The following is an 18,101-nucleotide window of genomic DNA, read 5'->3' on the forward strand; positions in this document are numbered from 1 at the left end:
GTGACATGAGTGTCCCATCGTAGCGATGGAGTTATGGTATGGGCTGGCATAAGCTACGGACAACAAACACAGGTGCCTTTTATCAATGGCAGTTTGAATGCACAGCACATACTTGCGCCATTTATCCACTGCCATGATGCATGGCAGGTTGCGAGGCTGGTTGGATGTACTGCCAAATTCATGGAAACGACACTGGAGACAGCTAATGGAAGTGAAATAAACATTCAGCTTATGGGTAACAGTTCAGGTGGACATTCCTGCAGTCAGCATGCCAATGGCATACTCACTCAGAACCTGTGACATCTGTGGCACTGTGTTGTGTGATCAGGTGGATGAATTATCTTGGAAAAGGAGAGGTGCTCACTAACATGGATTTTAACAAATTTCTGACCAGAATTTGAGATAAATAAATCTATTCAGTGCATTAAAAAAATCTGAGTTCTTTAACTTAAACCTGCGAAAAATGGGAGCAAAAACAAAACTGTTGCATTTAAACTTTTTTTCAGTGTAGACTGAAAATCTCAGATGTGGATCCATAAGCCACAAGGTTATCTTTCTGAGGTTTGTAGCCCACTGTACATCTATGTATAGCCAACCCCTTTTTATCACACCCTAACTCCACATAAAAAGTGCTACATATCAATTGGCCCACAACATGACAGTAGTCAGTGCCCAAAAAGATGCTATTATGAATATTCATCAAAACTGTCTCTTCAAAGTCTGTTCAACATTAAGAACTGAAATGCCTATAAGCAGGTCGTATTTCCAAACTATTTCATGACTGGTATAACAATATCTGACTTCACAGTATGATACACATTAAATAATGAGTGTTATGACTTTGTTATAACACATCAAATCTTTATTTTTACACCACTGTAACGCTCCATTGGAGGCTGCTTAACAAACACAAATAAAATGCTGTAAACACAAAATGCAAACCTTTAACATTTCTTCTGAGGTACCCAACCATTACACCATAATACATAGTTTGACATATTCTGTTTCATTTTAGTTGTTCAGTGGACATTGAGATGCACACTATGATGCACTGAGAACTCTTCTTCTTTGATCATTTGGACCACACTGTAAAGCACCGAATGACGGGATCAAAAATCTTTTTCATGGCCATGTGTTTCTCTGTGTCGAAAACAAAACCTGACACTGTTTGGTCGTAACATGGTTAAATGATAAGCTCCAGCAGAGTTAAAGCTTTTAAGAAGAATTTAATGACACTATGCAGTATCTTGTTTTGATTAATAAATAATAATTAAAAAACAGGTGAACATATACCTGAAATCCTCCCAAAAACCTTCACGGTAATAAATAGCTCTAACAGCTTAAGCCACCCTACATCCATCTCACTTGCATTCAAAGGAAATGTTAGTACCAGCAGATGTGAAAGTGCATGATTGAGGACGGCTCCAGTGTCACATTCTCATATGTCAGTATGCTGACTCCAGCGCTGCAGACAAAATCACCAAGTTATTGCAACCAGAGGAAGAGGAGCACGAGAACAGAGCAAACAGGAGAGCAAACAGAAAATGGATGAATGCTGGAAAAAGAATCGGAAAAACTGGACAGGAGAGGAGGGACGACGAGAAACACAGTAATATCAACTCTCACTGGCAGGCTGCTATGGGGAGTTTTTAATACAGATGAGAAGAAAAGTAATATCAGACAATATTCGATAAAATTTAGGAGCGTACAGTACAGGCTGTTAAAGCACATCCACCCGATCACTAGTTCCTTGTCTGTTTGGTGTGCTAATGTGCTGTAAAACAATGCTATTGTTTTATGTTACAGAGGTCCTTTGACATGGGAACATTTCTACCATCCTATACAGCATGCTATCTCACTTTATTATTGGGGAAGCTCTATTTTAAAATACAATTGTTTAGAGTGTGAAAACATCCCATGTCAACCAACACACATCTATCCACACAAACAAGCCAGAAACAATGAAATACTGTGTTGAAATGTGGAGGACAGATTCCTCTAAACCCTGATACCCACAGCTGAAACAGTACAGCATCAGATTGTGGCCTGTTTGTTTGTTAGAGCTTGAAATGTTTGAACTTGATGGAGCCTGTATTGACACAAACTTTGGGATTAGTTTGGGCTCATGATTAAATAAATAATTGAAAAATGCTCTGAGGAGCACATATAAAGAGAAATATAAATTGGGATGAGTTGGGCTGTGCGTTGGGCTCAGCTTGGACAGACATGGAAGTGTTGTATCTTATTCTCCAGACTCAAAGCTCTCGCCAGGTTACTAGACATTTGACGCTTTTAACTTTGACAAAGGTTTCTATGTGCAATGGTCCATTCTTTACTGCTACATGGAGCCTCCAATTTGTAAAATCCTGAAATGCATATACACAGGGAATGTACCAACTCCCCTTCCCCCATCACATCACCCCTCAGTCTCATGGTGGTTTGGTCCAGTAGTCACAGAGCAGCAGTCTTTATGTCCGCACCTGGAACTTGCCAGCCTTCGTCATGTATTTGATGCCTTTGAAGGGTTTATACTTCTCACCGTACATGTCCAGTCGATTCACCTTCAGCCCTGTTGAAGGACAAAGACACCTTTTTTTCCCCCATTTAAATTTTTCAATACAAACAGTCTCATGTGCACTTCACTTGTGTTCCTGGACAAGAGCAATGACTGACACCAACACCAAAACAAATCCAACTTGAATGTTTGAGGATGGTGGGTGGTTCATTTATGGATGTTCCAGACAGATCTGATTGGGCTACAAGTACAGAGATGATGGTTTTTTTGAAGTGGGGCTGTATGACGAGCACGCTGACCACCATCTACTGTATGTAATACACTTACTTTAGGTAAGTATTCCATACAGCCCCACTACACTAAAGATACACCTGGTGAAATTTGAAATACCCAGAGGATTCTTGAACATCTGAGGCTGTTCTGGAATCCATACAGAGACACTTTGCTTTTCAACCAGCTTTGTATTATAATATTGTGGGTAGTCAGTGTAAATTAACAATGTTAAACTTCACTCCATCTTGCCAGTGCCCTGATCTCCCTACTCAACACCCAGAGGGCCACCTGTCTCTCTCAAACTCCAATCAGAGTAAAACCAGGCAGCGCTGATCAAATACGAACCAAGTTTCTGTTACTGTATTGTCTATTTCTAACCTAAAATGTCTTCATAAACATATTTTAGTGCACTGTTTGGCTGTAATATGAGAATTTGTGAACAGAAAGTGGGCACCACACTGTTTCCTGTATTTCTCGCCCTAAAATGTATTCAGAAACATATCTTAACCTATTGTTTAACTGTAATACAACATCATTTGTCACCAGCTGGGTGCAAAATTGTTTTCAGAAAAGCAACTTGCATTACATCATCCACCAACAGGAATGTTTATGGGTCCAATGCGACGCAGAGCATTCTGGCAGTCATAGATTTTTTTGAGCAAAAGGAAATGCCACAGCCCTCTGTTTCCTTTTTTTTCTCTGGTCATACAGCACCAATTTAGGAAATATTTGAGTCTTTCTACTGCATAGGCAGCCTAGTGTGTGGAAAGACCCTCTTTCCAGCATTAAAAGACTCTTTATACCTTCAGGAGGATTTTTTTGTCTGCTGCATGACAAAAAGATCTTCTTCCAAATCCAAACCAAGATAGTAGCCCGGGATGACATATGTTTGTGCTAAATTTGTACAGCAAACAAATATTTTGCATGTGCAGAGAAACAAGTCATTTCATGCTACCTGGATAAGGGACTGCATTTTATTGTTGTCAGAATTTAGGAAAATCAGATGCTTAGCACAGTTTAATGGAAAAGCACAAACTGGGGGTCATCACACCTGTACTTGCCTAAATTGTAGTTAAAAAAACAAAACAAAACACAGACAACTATGTACTAAATGCAATAAGCAAGCTAGTCATATTGTCATACTACCATCAATATTAAAAAATTGACATTTTTTTAATGGAGTTTTAGGTAATATTGCTTTGCATATTACCTAAAATCCTGTTTGGACTAATTACATGCTGGGAAATATGTCTAACTTTGCTAACTAAGCCAAATCACTATAGCTGGAGATAAACATTACGGCAAACCACATAATGAGTATAATAAATGAGTATTTATGACATGTGTATCAAAATCTGTTTATAAAGCAGTGGTTCTCAACCATAGGTCCAGGGAACCCCAGGGCCTTGAGGGAGTTCCAGAGGGTTCCCAGGACAAGGGGGAATAGTCTATCTTATTTAGTAAACAAGTCAGGCCAATGTGAGTAAGAGTCATAAGAGTGATTATCCTGATCATAGGTTTCACTTCCTCCATGGTTGTCTTCTTAACTGGAGCTGACAACTACAGAATTCTGGTCTGAATCATATTTAAAACCAAATCTTTTCAGATGGAGGTCCCTGCAGTGAAATCTTATCAAATGGGGGTCTGTGACCTCATGTGCATCAATTTAGGGGTCCTTCACATGAAACAGGTTGAAAACAACTGTTGTTGAGTACATTCTGATATCATATGAGGAGGTGTATTTATTGCATTTGGCACCATCTAGTGGCCATTGTGTCACTGTGCTCACAGAGTGGGACAGTCAGGTGGTTATCAGCTGAGCAGGCGATGTGGTCAAAGCTCCTCTTATGTTTGGGGGTTGGAGGGACATTATTGTCAATGCAGAATACAAAGTGGAAATAATATTCATTACTTAATGATAACACATGAATCTCACTCGCTGAAACAGCCCGGATGTTTTGTGTGATAGTTTAGCAGGAATTTAAACTAGGTGTTGTTTCACAGAGAATTTCAATAATGAAAAACTATTCATTCCATACATGGAGGAATTCCTGGAATGACGCACTCATGACTGCATGAGAATAAGTGATCATGGTCAGAGTGTGTGTTAGGGGTGAGAATCACCAGAGGATCCACAATACGATATTGTCACAATACTTAAGTCACAATACAATATTACTGCGATTTTAATTATGTTACAGTATGCTGAGTACTGCGATAAAATACACTGCAATATATTCCAATTTATTACCATTTTTCAACTGTTAATTATTTCCCTAAAGTGGACATAGGGGGACATCTGTTTCATCTAATAAGATAAAATTTTCAGTCTGTTCATCTCACTTCAGCCTTTTTTGCAGCAGCAAAATGTATCTAGTGGACTGAAGAAGCAATTGATTGTATTATTCTAGTAGGCTACCTAAAGTTTTAACTTGTATTTGTCATATTAATCATTTATATAACAAAAAATCAATATTTGGCACTGTGTGACGATACAATATTGCCATAAAAAATAAAAAAAATAAAAACTATCATAATACAATGCTGTGTGTGTGTGTGTGTGTGTGTGTGTGTGTGTGTACCTGAGATGGCCATCTGTTGGATCTTGAACTGGATGTTGATGGTTGGGTTCTCGTCAGGTTTGGAGGCCCCAGCCTGCAGGCTCATGGTGCCTTTCAGGCTGGGAAGCTTCTGTGGGTTGATCTTGCCAACATCCCATGTCAACATCTGTCCAAAAAGACAAACCATCAGGATTGCAATATGGCATAATTTAAGGTTTTTTTGAGACTTCTACAACTTCTTGTTCATTTTCAATTCCTTTCTTCTTTCCTTTAGGCATATAAACACACTCTCAGACACAGTGTCTAAGTACCTTTGTGACTGGGTCAAAGGTGTATGTTCCCTGTGAGGGGTTGAGGTTGGCATTCAGGACGCCCCGGGGCAGCTGGCTGCTGACTAGGACTGACTCCACGGCCTTGCCCATGGTCTGTTTGGGTCCCAGAGTCAAGTCAAAACGTCCTTGGGAGCTTCCCTCTCGGAAGGTGATGTTGTGCTTGACGTACACTGGGATCGCCACCAGGCTGCGGAGGAACCGGGCAAACAAACAACAGGAATCAGACTCATACTAACAAACAAACGTTTTGTGATTCTGATGTTGTATTCTAATATTAGTACACTGCTTGAGAGACAGAACACATACTGTATATTTGCAACTATTGAACAAAAACACATGGATAATATACTGTTTTTTTCCAGCTTCATGTGTCTTTGCTATAAAGTGATGATGAATAAGTGATCAGATTCTGAATGGAAAAAAACACTGACTTCTGAGAGCTGACGTGGTAGGAGAGCAACCGGAAGTTTCCATCAGGTGGGATGAAGGAGAGGATCCGCTCAGCTTCCCAGCGCTTGAACCGAACACACGGGTGGAAGCTGACATCATCCAGCAGCCGAGGATTCTGGGAGAGAGAGGCAGAGGGCCAGGTTTGATAAAAGCTAAAAAGAATTAAAATGACTTGATAGGAAAAATTCAATAGAGTCCATGTCTGTGAGAACTTTCAGTACTCAACCCAGAGATGCATGTGATACTCTCCAGATTTGACTTGCAATTAAGTTTAAGTTTAAGTTTATTTACTTTATTAATCCCCCTGAGGGGAAATTCAATGTTTTCACTCTTGCTTGTCAATTACACACAGGTCCGAAAGACACACACATGCACAAACAGGACCTATACATGCACAAAGTGGAGAGATGTCAGAGTGAGGGGGCTGCCCTTGGTGAGGCGCCCCGAGCGGTTGGGGGGTTCAGTGCCTTGCTCAAGGGCACCTCGGCAGTGCCCAGGAGGTGAACTGGCACCTCTCCAGCCACCAGTCCACGCTCCATATTTTTTTTGGTCCAGACAGGGACTCCAACAGGCGACCCTCTGGTTCCCAACCCAAGTCCCTATGGACTGAGCTACTGCCGCCCCACATGTATGTATGTATTACAAACTTCAATGTGTTTGTCAGTCTGTCAGTGTGGGTCCACTGAATACATAAAAAGAATAAGCACCTTTGTTAAAAACTCTGGGAAAAAACATACTCACCATGAACGAGAGTGTGAGATCAGGCATGCCCGTCAGTTTTACACAGGCATCAATAACTCCCTGAATTTCTGCTGTAATAGTGGAGCCTGAGGAGGAGGAGGGTTGGAGGTTGATATGGGCAAAGGAAAAAACAAAAACAATGCAAATTAAAAACAAAACTTATTTCCAACGCAGACACTAATAACTGTTAAGTAAAGCTGTAAACGGCTGGTACTTTATGCTGTTGTTCCATATCTTTTATCTGGCCATTTTCTTGACAACTCTAATAGTAATCCAAATGTAGTTCTTCTCCCAAACAGAAACGTGCAAATGAATACAATCAAATTACATCACAGTGTGCATTAAGAATTATCATGAAGAAAATTTTAATATGATGCAATAATGTCATTTATCAGAATCTATGCAATTTCTGTTGTTGTTTTTTATTTTCATTTTTCCATTAAGTTATCTGAGGAACCTTAACAGAAAAGTAGTCACAGCTAACAGAGTGGCTAAATAATGAATGGTTATGTTATAGCACTGGTACAGTAAAGTGTTTGACTAGCAGGCTGTGCAGAGCAATACCTGATTTATCAATGATTGCATCAATTTCTTCCACCACATCAAAATAGGCTTCATTGTTGGTGTATTTGACTCCGGTGCGTCGCCATGGCACCACTGACAGCTGGCCTGTGGGGAGCTGTTCACCAACATTGGTGCTGCCTGAAAACACAGACATGAACCACATGTATGATAATGAGCACATTTACACAGGGCACAGAAATTGGCTGTTGCAACAATTCCTGCCATAATGCAGACTGATGGCTGACTTTGTGCATTTGTAAATTAGACCACACATTATTATTTTATCTGAACAGGATCTTTCTGTCAATGCACAAAACATAATGTTAAAGTACTTGGTTTAAAAGGATGTGCTGTGAGATTTATTAGTGATGAGTGAAAATGAACAAACAAATCTTTTTGACCAACTATTTTTAATGTCCTGTGTGTACCGGGTCATCCTGTCGAATGTCAGACTGCTCATGAATCCTTAACGTGTTGTAATGTAGTGCAGCAACAGCACTGAATGAACAAGCAAGGATTCAGACTTGACCATTTAGGTGGTCCTCAGATGGTCATTCTTCCAACTTCGGTGTGATCATGAGCTTTAACTTATAAGGTAGAAACAGCAAGGGGGCTACAAAGAAGATGTGTTGTATTTTACCACTCTGAGCATTTAAATAATACATTGATAACAGAGCAGAGGAAATGGATCTGGTGAGCCGTGAAATATGAACTAATTTTTCACATTATTCTGACACCACACAAATGCAACACAAGGCTGCGGAGGCAACTGGGACGTCTGCTAATTGCCCCTCAAAGAATGACAGATTGTTGGTCAGTGACATTTCTATAACATCATACATAGCCTACCTACACACAAGTAGAATGCTGAATCAATGCATTAAAGTCAACTTTTTTTTTATCTCTATTAATGTGCATGTAAAATGATACATGATGACTGATAATACATTGATGTTTTGTTGGGGTAGGTAGCACTGGCTGTTGAACGTGCATCTTCTAAAACGAGTGCCACAAAAAACTGACATATTTTGCAAAAAGTATCAAAACTCATTAGTTCGAACCGCTCGATACAATCACATGTATCAACTTGAAGTAACTGATACTGTTTAGAGAATCAGTCCGCCATTCACAAAGACTTACCTCTAAAATATGTAGATAGCACATCGCATTCATATAAAACTAATAATTAAAACACTTTGTTCAAGCCCAGCGGCAGCACATTATTTGCATAATGAAAAGCTAATGGAAAATTAAAAGCTTGGGCCTTAACCTTTAATGCCACCACAACATAATAAACATTACATCATAAGTGTTAATGGGACACCCTTATGTTTTAAGCACCGAGATACCAGGACTAATTTGTCCAGCACTTTGCACACATTGGCACACATCATATCAAACATCACCGTCATGAGCTGACAGAATGTTCCAAACATTTAGTGGGAGTGTCCAGTTCAGTTTGAATTTTACAGGCACTGTGGCCTGTGGTTAACAGGACTGTACCTGTGATGGTGTTGACCATTGTGCGGAGGATGGTGGGAGGCTTGATGAGCTCTTTGAGGATGTTGGACTCTGTGGCCAGTGGAAAGCCGTTGTCCAGCATCTCCTCCAGTAGTTCATACACCACCACCACATTGTCTTTAATAGCAGCCTCTGTACACACCCCAAAATAGTCCTGAGAACAAAAAACACAGGCAGGATATGAGTATTTCAAGTCATATAAGAGTTGCTTCAGCTGAACTAAAAGTGTACCAAAAAACGCAAGGTGGCCAGAACCTGGAAGGTGTCGACGACTCTGTGCAGAAACTCGATGACAAATAGCGGTGGCACCTCGCTCTGGATGACTGCGACAAAGTAGATGCGATGCCGGAGCACACTGATAAGGTAGTGATGCGGTGTGGGGATCACTGGTGGGACGTTCTCCGGCTCAGTGGCACGCTCCTGTGCCTCGAAGAAGTAGTCACACACGGAGCGACTGACTACGCTCTTCCAGTGCTTCTCCAGGAAAATGTCCCCCGAGGCGTTAACTAGGAACAGGCTGTGGATCATTTTGGCTGAAGGCTGAGAAGCTAACATAGGAAGAGAAACCAAAGATGCTGTTATTAGAAAAGGTAGAGGAAAAAAGTGTGTATAGAATTCAAATCAAACTGAGCTGTTCACGCACATACACGTGGCATATTAAATAATATTAACTGCAGTATATTTCAAAGAAAAAAACTTTTTAAAAAATGCTTCTTTCTGTGTTCATGGCTCCTGTGAGGTTTAAGCAAAGATAGACCCAGAAGTATGAGGTCACTGGTTTATACTTAGTGTATGTCTTCAAAGAATGATGTAGTACAGTACAGCCCATTAAATACAAAATACTGAGTGTGTAGTCACTGATTAAGAATCCCCAATTAAGGATGAAAAAAGCAATGTCTTTAACAAACTAACAACATACCATACATTCTGTCAATTTGATGAACATCATCTCTTAAATCTAAATGAAGTTAAAAATCACTTACAAATAATCATAGTTAATTTCTGACATAAAGGCCTTTATCACTGCAGATATTTTGACTTATCATTGCAGGAAAAGCACAGGCGTTACTACATTATAACATTAACAAGAGCTTTGTTCTATTCAGGTGTCCAAGTAACCCATTAAAGTGTTACAGTGAGCCAGCATGCACACTACCAGGACCCTGACACTAAAGCAGCTAAATGGAATTCAGCCACCATTCATTTCATCATTTACACCTGTGCTTTTCCCACTGTGAGATGTCTCTGTTTTACACAATGTGATGACAGCATTATAGCAGAGGTGGGACCAAGTCATTGTTTTGCAAGTCACAAGTAAGTCTCAAGTCTTTGCACTCAGGTCCCACATCAAGACGGACAAGTCCAACGTCAAATCTGAAGTCGAAAACTTTGAGTTTGTATTGTAACATAAAGTCGTTTTAACAGCAGAGTAATATTCTATTAAAGTTACAAATATCTATTTTTAAGGTTTGTATCTCTGTCTATAATTTTTGACAAACTTATCATTTTTGTTGACCACTGCTTGGTTTTTGAACAAAAATATCTTTGTATAATTTATGGCTCTGTAACATAACATTAGGTCTTTGTGGTTCCCTCCTACAACGTAATTGGATGCTGTCGGATTGAAGAAACTTGCTAAATGAATAAGATTAAGGTAGTTAATTCAGGAAATGGAAGAGAAATGAACTGATTTGTGGCATCCCTTTTCAATAACATACTTTTTGAGCTTTGGAGAAAGTATCAAGTGTTTACAAGTCAAAAGTCTCAAGTCTATGGAAAGTCATGTCATTGGTGTTAAAGTCCAAGTCAGGTTGCAAGTCTTTTATGATTTTGTGAAGTTGAGTCTTAAGTCATCAAACGTATGACTCAAATCTGTATTGAATGCAAGTCATGTGACTTGAGTCCCAAGCTCTGCATTATGGTGCCATAAGTATTAATTAAATATTTTAACAGTACATTGAAGCACTTTACACACTAGCAATTGATGAATGCAGTGATTTGTTAATGTTAGGGAGACATAAATATGAATGTGTGAACATTTCATAATGGATCTATGAACACTGACGTTTGAATAAAGTCTCTGAATAAGACCTAAACTCTAAGGCGTATAACCAGGTTCAATCTGTGCTTTATCAAATGTTGGAGCTAAAAATAAAATTAATGAAAACAGTAAGTCCATGCCCACTATTGAAACGAGCCCTTCCTCCTCTCACATGACACATTTCTTGGTGGATAAAAGCAGGCTTTAAGCTCTGGACAGTGCACACACACTGTTCATACAATGTGCTTAATTCAGTAGCAGAGAATGGGTCTGTGTGCTTAGTATGTGTATGTCTATCACGTAGATACAATGTACGGGTTGTACAAACTTTTTCTTAGCAACATGCGAATGAATGGCTCATGTCATCTGATATAAACTGCTGTCAGTGTAATGGGTCAATTTTTAAGTGTATTAAATGTCATGTTTTTAAAGAGGAGTTTGGCGCACAGCTCTTCACATACACAGAGACCAGTGCTTACATATCAGGAATTATTGTGATACAATACTATCAGACCAAGTCTTCTTTAGTTAGTGTCAGTGTAAGGTGGTGGGGAAACATAACACCGGAATATTCATTAAATATGCGGCTAAGCTATCGAGTTCTGACCCGGATATAACTCAGCGCCGCAATAACTGGTATAAATTACAGCTACACAAAATTATCTTGTTTGCTAAGATGAAACAACCGTGTAACTGTAGCTATCTGTATCGCAGAGCAGCTGAAGGCCTCCGTCTCCACACAAGATGCTCCATCAGTTCCTCCTCCTGTCTCACACGGTCTCATGACAGAGGAAAAGCCCCGTCACCCGGTACACGGGATGAAAATACTCCAAAATAACGATGTTATTCTCACTGAAAATATACCACTTCCCACTCGAGCGATTAATAGGTTGCAAGCGACTTACCGAAGACAGTTGTTTTACGTTTTCGTCTCGCCTTTCACCCCTTTTCCCGATGGAAGATTGAGCTGCCGTCGTTGCTTCCCGTTAGGTGGCGACGTTCTTGGTGCGAGGAAGGATAGAGAGTGCAGCGAACCAATCAGAATCCAGGCAGGTTGTAAAGTCCCTCCCGCTTAATGGAGTCATAGGTCAACAATACGGAAGTTAGTGGCTCGTGACTCGCTTGTGATTGGACTGCGGAGGGAGAGCTACAGTAAACACCAGTAAAACTGGCCGCTGATTGGCCGCAAGATGGAGCTGGTCTGACATTTTGTTTCCAGTATCAGATTTCATCTTGTGGAGCTCCTCTCCATTCAATTAAACAGATACAGAGACATGGCTTATTTAAAACTTCACTCAGAACAAAACTGCAGTGCTTAGATTCAAAAATGCTTTCCCAGTGAGGCTGCAGCATAAACTATGTTAGACTTCTTATATTGTTATGCACACAGCAAATCTAATGTTATATATTTAAATAAGGTTATTGTAAAATACCAATGAAGATGGCACAGAACGTCACTGGATGTTAAGTCATACTTATTTGTGTATGATACATAACATATACAGAGCATTTTACTGCTGACCAGTTTCAAAACTGTTGTGTAAAGATCACTGCATTGCATGGAGGAATGAAAACTAAGTGCACAATGATATCTGGGAGTTCACAGTCTGCAGTTCCACCTTCTTTCCAAGTGCAGCTCACACCCTCAAGACAAAGTGTCAACACACAACAATGAAGCTGTGAGAAATCCTGCCCTCAGTGTCAATAAGTTGAATCCTTACAGTAAATGTAGGAACAGAAAAGCACAGACATCAGAACAAAATACTAAACTAAGATAACAGAGATCGGTTTGCCAGTTTATAACCTTATCCATGTTATGATCATGATGAGCCTCTTGATGTGGAAAAAGCAAAATCTGTGTTAAATTGTGCTGATTCTAAAGTTGTTACGAGCTACAGTATACATTTTTGCACTCATCAGCACAGGTCAGCTTGTAAATCTGCATAATGCGTAAACAAAGATGGCTTTTTAAATGCTCTGAATCTCATAAATAACTATCTATTTTACTGTAAGCCAGTGACTGACTAAGTGAGAAAAATTATATATGTTTTTGGTTTCCATAATGTGTTTTAGAAGGAAACATTTAGCTACATTGTCAACCAAACATCACCTTCAATATATTTGTTCACCAACTGAAACTTTAACTGTAACACCAGGGGTTTTACATCACATAGATCTAATGAATGTGACTCCTGTGTGTTCAGAGATATTACACTGAAAACAAGACCATGTCATCCACAACCCAGCAAAATTCAAGGAAGGAAAGTCTGTGTATTTAGATTTTGTTAAAGATTTAAATGGATGAGAACACAGCACTACATTTGACATGATATTCTCACATTCTACAGGGACATCTAGTGGCCACAAGTGGTCACAGCAACTCCACAAATGACTAAACTAATGCCAGTAGGTCTGTTATAAATGCTCGCCAACTAGCGGGTAAAATTGATCAGTTAATCAATAATGGTGTGAAGCTTTGTAAAACTTAATTTCTTCAAATGAAATGTAATCTAGTCTTTCCTTGATCTGTCATCACAGTGACACCCTGAGCCCTTTATAACAAAGCTCATGTAGAGCTCTACAGTTTTGGGGGAGCCTGAAAGGCCCTGTGCAGCTGGATGATTTCAAACACGTGACAATAGCATTCTTCACACGCATTTTGACTATTCACTTAAATTTCAACTCGGAACAAGGAATATGGAAAAGATAAAAAGGTATCAAAGGAATATCTCACCCCTACATGACCACCTGTATATCAATTCCTCACCCCTTGTTGTGTTGAATTTGTGAAGAAGCCTTTGTTTTTCTTGCATGCCTCCAGTGAACTAAGAATCCAAAAACAGAAACAAAATTCTTGATAATTTAAAGTCAAAGGGGTCCACCTTTAATGACATATCAAAACATCTGTTTACAAACTCTCACACAACTGAGTGCAGTATAATCCAAGTCTCATTTATCCAGTCGTGCACATGCAATTTTGCTAAAACCCTCCTAAACTGAACTGAAGGTAAAAATTCCTGCTCTCTTCAAGGCCAGACTCCATCGACAAAAACAGTAGTTTTATATTGCTGAGCACAGGAGCAGCTGGTCTACCCCTGCCTCAATCAGTTAGTCTGTTATTGTGTGACTCACCTTTTGACTAGATTATTGTAGTTCCCTGTATATGGGGGTGACTCACTCCACACTTTGGAGACTCCAGATGGTTCAATTGCAGCTGCTAGACTCTTAACAGGAGCAAAGAGACTACAACACATCACTCCTGCTATTTGTGTTTTGTAGCCTTAAATGGTTTGGCTTCACAATACAGTACCTACTTGATAGTTCCATATTCTCCCCCTAGATCTCACAGGTCTTCCTCACAGCAACAACTCTCGGTCCCTCACTCATGCCGCAAAACCAAAGGTGACCACATTATTGTTGTTGTTGTTGTTGCAGCTCCCATAGTAAGTCCTGTTCCACCACTGAGTTTTTAATCAGAATTAAAGACACAACTTTTTCACTTGCTTGTAGTTCAGCCAAAGACTTAAATTTCTTTAAATTCTTTCTTCACTTTGCTGTTTATCTTGAGTTGTTTTTGCTTTTTCATTTTAGTCCTGCCCTCTCTCTATTACTGCTTTATTGTATTACATTATGTATAACTGCCTTTTATGAACCCTTTACTTCTTTAATCATGTAAACCTGCGTTGAGGCAGATTCTAACCCATCTGCCTCGACTGGAAAGCATTTTGGTTCAACTCCTGTTGTTTTTAAATGTGCTATATAAATTACTGACTTGACTTTGCCGAATCCAAATTAACCCTTTAAACATCAAAGTCACACAATAACACAAACAAATAAAGTGATCGAGGCAGCAGTTGACCAGCAGCTCCGGCGTTCAGCAAGGTAAAAGTACTGACTTTGTCTGTGGTGTCTGTCTTTGAAGAAAGCACAGAAACTTTCAGTTGTTTTAAATGCTGGAATTCTAGCGAAAACGCATGTACTTGTCAAGTACTGAGGGTACAACTGGATAAACAAGACTTGGATTATACTGCACAAGTTGTGTGAGTTGTTGAACAGGTGTTTTGATATAGTTTTGCTGGTGTTAATGGTGGACTTCAATTCATCAAGATTTGGTCTTTTTTTTTGGATTCTTCGTTCATCATGGAAGCATGTGAGAAAAACAAAAGTTTCTTCACAAATTTAACAACACAGTCAAATAGACAAATAGTCATGTGTGTGGGGGGGTGAAGTATTCCTTTAAAGACACTAAAGACTAACTTCTATCAGCTTTTCACTGTGACAGATGGGATCCTACATAAAAATACAGCTTTATACTGAAGTTGTAACAGTGTTGGTTATTTGGCATGAGATTTCTGTTTTTAATCCTTCCTCTTCTCTGTGGTGTGACATAGGCAGGGCTCTGTAGGAAATATTTTATCAAACCACACCCAAACAGTCTGATAAAACACATTAGCAGAGTTTTTGAGTTTTTAACTTCTAATAAATGATACCTAAGGATGTTTATTTTCACACTTTGTTGCTAACTTAGTCACATCTATCAATATTATGAAGAATTTTCAGAGGCATTTAAATAAATGCACACAATTTGGAATAATGTCCTTGTCACTGTTTTACCAGTGGCTGACACCATTAACTTGTCTGCTGTTTGTAAGGTTGTCCCAATTCCTCCGTCATCTTATGTGCAAGATTCCTTTCTGTACTTAAATATTAAATGAAATTCCCAATACTAAACGTTGAGTTTATACAAGAGGGTTCATTGTTTTGGAAAATGTGCATTTAATTAGTCATAATTAAAGCATCTTTGTCCCTTTGGGGTGAATCTTGAAGGAGTGGACTGAGATGATGATATTATTGTAGAACTGATGAAATTTTAAAAAGCTTGAGGAAAACATGAATGGCTCAACATAATTTATTTTCATTTTATGTTAAAATGTACAGAGTTCTTTGAAAGTACTTGCTAAGAAAGAAAGAAAAAAACAGAATAAATGGAAATACATACAGGGACAGAGTAGAGAGTTGAGGCTGCTGAGCGCAAATCAACCTTCACTGTGTGCCCAGCCATCACTCCTCTCTTTATTTTGCGCTCTCTCTTAGCATACAACGCAACATGTACAATTACAAAGGATACAAAAAGGGAAGCGATATAAACAGACAGAAATATACTGAGCTCCTTTTTACATGCCTCTTAAATGTAAGGAAGTCATCCTATACACACACAAGTAAAAAAAAAAAAAAAAGAATGCCAAGTGACCTTTAGATATTTGTAGTCCTTTTGTTTAAAATAGCATTAATATACTACACAAAGATAGAAAAACTCTAGAGATGAGATGGAATGAAGAGGTTAAAGGCATCTTAAAGTCACTAAAAGTGAGTGGTAATTTTTTTAAATTTTGAATTTCTTAGTAATTATTACCCAAGAGGCGAGCTAAAAAATATGTATTGTTTTTTTTTCCTGAAACAGAAGTGAAAAAAATGACAGTACCAATATCAATGTCAGAGTTTCCTTTTATATTATAGAAAAAACATTTTCTCTACAATAGGTTTTTCTAAAGTCAAAAAGAGTCAGCTTGTGTCATAAAAGAAAGCTGCCCAGTCTGATAAAATTCAGAAAGAAACAAAACACAAAAGAAGTAGAGAACAGAACGATACACACAAATAAAGTATGCAATGTCAGGTCTGTAAGAAAATTAAAACTCCTCTTTCGACTTTGAATACTGGTACATGGAGCAACAAGGTCGACCAAATCAACCCTGCCGGTTGAACGCCACAACCAACAGAACCTCTAACACTTAACTCACCTCCGACCCTGCTTTTATATGAGTGTGCCTCTATGTGAGGGCCAAACCATGCACTAGATCAGGCATTTAGGCACACCTTTTCTAAAGGCTAACTGTCTACTGCCATATTTCCAGCCAATGGGAGTGCAGAATTTTGCAGAAAAGAAAAAGGAAAAAATACAGTTTTAACAGAATACACCATTCAAAAGCAGACTCCTGGACCTCTTTGGGTCACTAACACTTAAGGAGGAGAGGTCAGCAATAGTTAACTGACCTTCCTTAAAGCAGTTAAATGGAAATCCCACCGTTTGTTCTGCATTCCTTAAACTGCTAAAAAAAAAGGCTGACATAGTACACCGTCTGTCAGTGGAGTGTGGACAAGAACAGCTGAATGTTTCCTGAGCTAGCCACCAATTGGTGACAGCTAGCCAGCATGTGTGTGTGTTTGTGGGTGGGTGTGTGTGTGGTTGTGTGTGCTGGATATTGGGAAGTACCGGAATATTTACATCTAAACGTTTCAGAGTGGTGGCAAACTGGAACATAATGCTACTTGTTTTGTTTATGGACATTTATTAGACAGTAACGCGCTCGTCTCTTCTGCGTCTTTGCTGTTTTTTGGTACAACAAGGTCCATCCGGGAAGACAGAGACTCTGGAAACAGCTCAACACCTCAAACACCGGAGGCCCCGCTCCTATGCTTTTCTGGAACTGGGTGAAAAGCCGTCTGACAGAGTGGCCACAGAGATGTTCGGGGATTTCTGAGAGAGCAACAGGGTGTATCACCATTTCAGAATGCCACACATATAAAGACCAAAGCATATAAGAGGTCGGACTGCACACGAGTATTTCAAAAAACAGTCAACAAAAACAACAACAACAAAAATAAGATTCAACATTATGTTTAACAAAACAAAACAAGAGTCCGCCTACAATGTTTCATTGTCTCTTTTTTCATGGTAAGGCTTCCTATATCACTTAAAAGATTGTGTGCATGGTTGAATATATTCAATTAACCACTGTTTTTCATTTGCAGTCCGACAGAGCAGGGTACTCCTGTATTGTCTTTCTCTGTGTGTTTTCTTCGTCACTCTTGTCCTCCCCTGCTCTCCTCCTGCGCATCGTGAGGAGGAAGAGACTCCTGGGCCTGCGTGAAATCACGTCAGAGGACTGTGTAGGCCTGGCCTGAAGCAGCACGGCACGCCAGAGGTCCATGTACACACCCCGACCCAGAACCCCACCGACTTGTTCCCGTACAACAGCCAGCTGGGAGGGGAGGGGGAAACGAGCCCAAATGAAAAGGGACAAAATGACAACATAGAAAAAAAC

At 39.5% G+C, this 18,101-nt stretch overlaps 1 protein-coding gene across 1 annotated transcript; it reads right to left on the minus strand.

Annotated features, from left to right (window-relative positions):
* Positions 1–840: 840 nt before the first annotated feature.
* On the minus strand, positions 841–12,014 carry ap3m2 (adaptor related protein complex 3 subunit mu 2). Its single transcript, XM_033620514.2, has 9 exons — positions 11,904–12,014; positions 9,213–9,505; positions 8,940–9,111; positions 7,437–7,574; positions 6,873–6,958; positions 6,113–6,246; positions 5,661–5,868; positions 5,371–5,515; positions 841–2,569 (listed from the first exon to the last, which is right to left on the minus strand). The coding sequence occupies exons 2-9, from the start codon at positions 9,483–9,485 to the stop codon at positions 2,469–2,471; spliced, it is 1,257 nt and encodes a 418-aa protein (XP_033476405.1). The 5' UTR covers positions 9,486–9,505; positions 11,904–12,014; the 3' UTR covers positions 841–2,468.
* Between the last annotated feature and the right edge of the window lie 6,087 nt (positions 12,015–18,101).

The sequence above is a fragment of the Epinephelus lanceolatus genome, chromosome 9 (assembly GCF_041903045.1).
Source record: "Epinephelus lanceolatus isolate andai-2023 chromosome 9, ASM4190304v1, whole genome shotgun sequence".
Classification (NCBI taxonomy): domain Eukaryota; kingdom Metazoa; phylum Chordata; class Actinopteri; order Perciformes; family Serranidae; genus Epinephelus; species Epinephelus lanceolatus.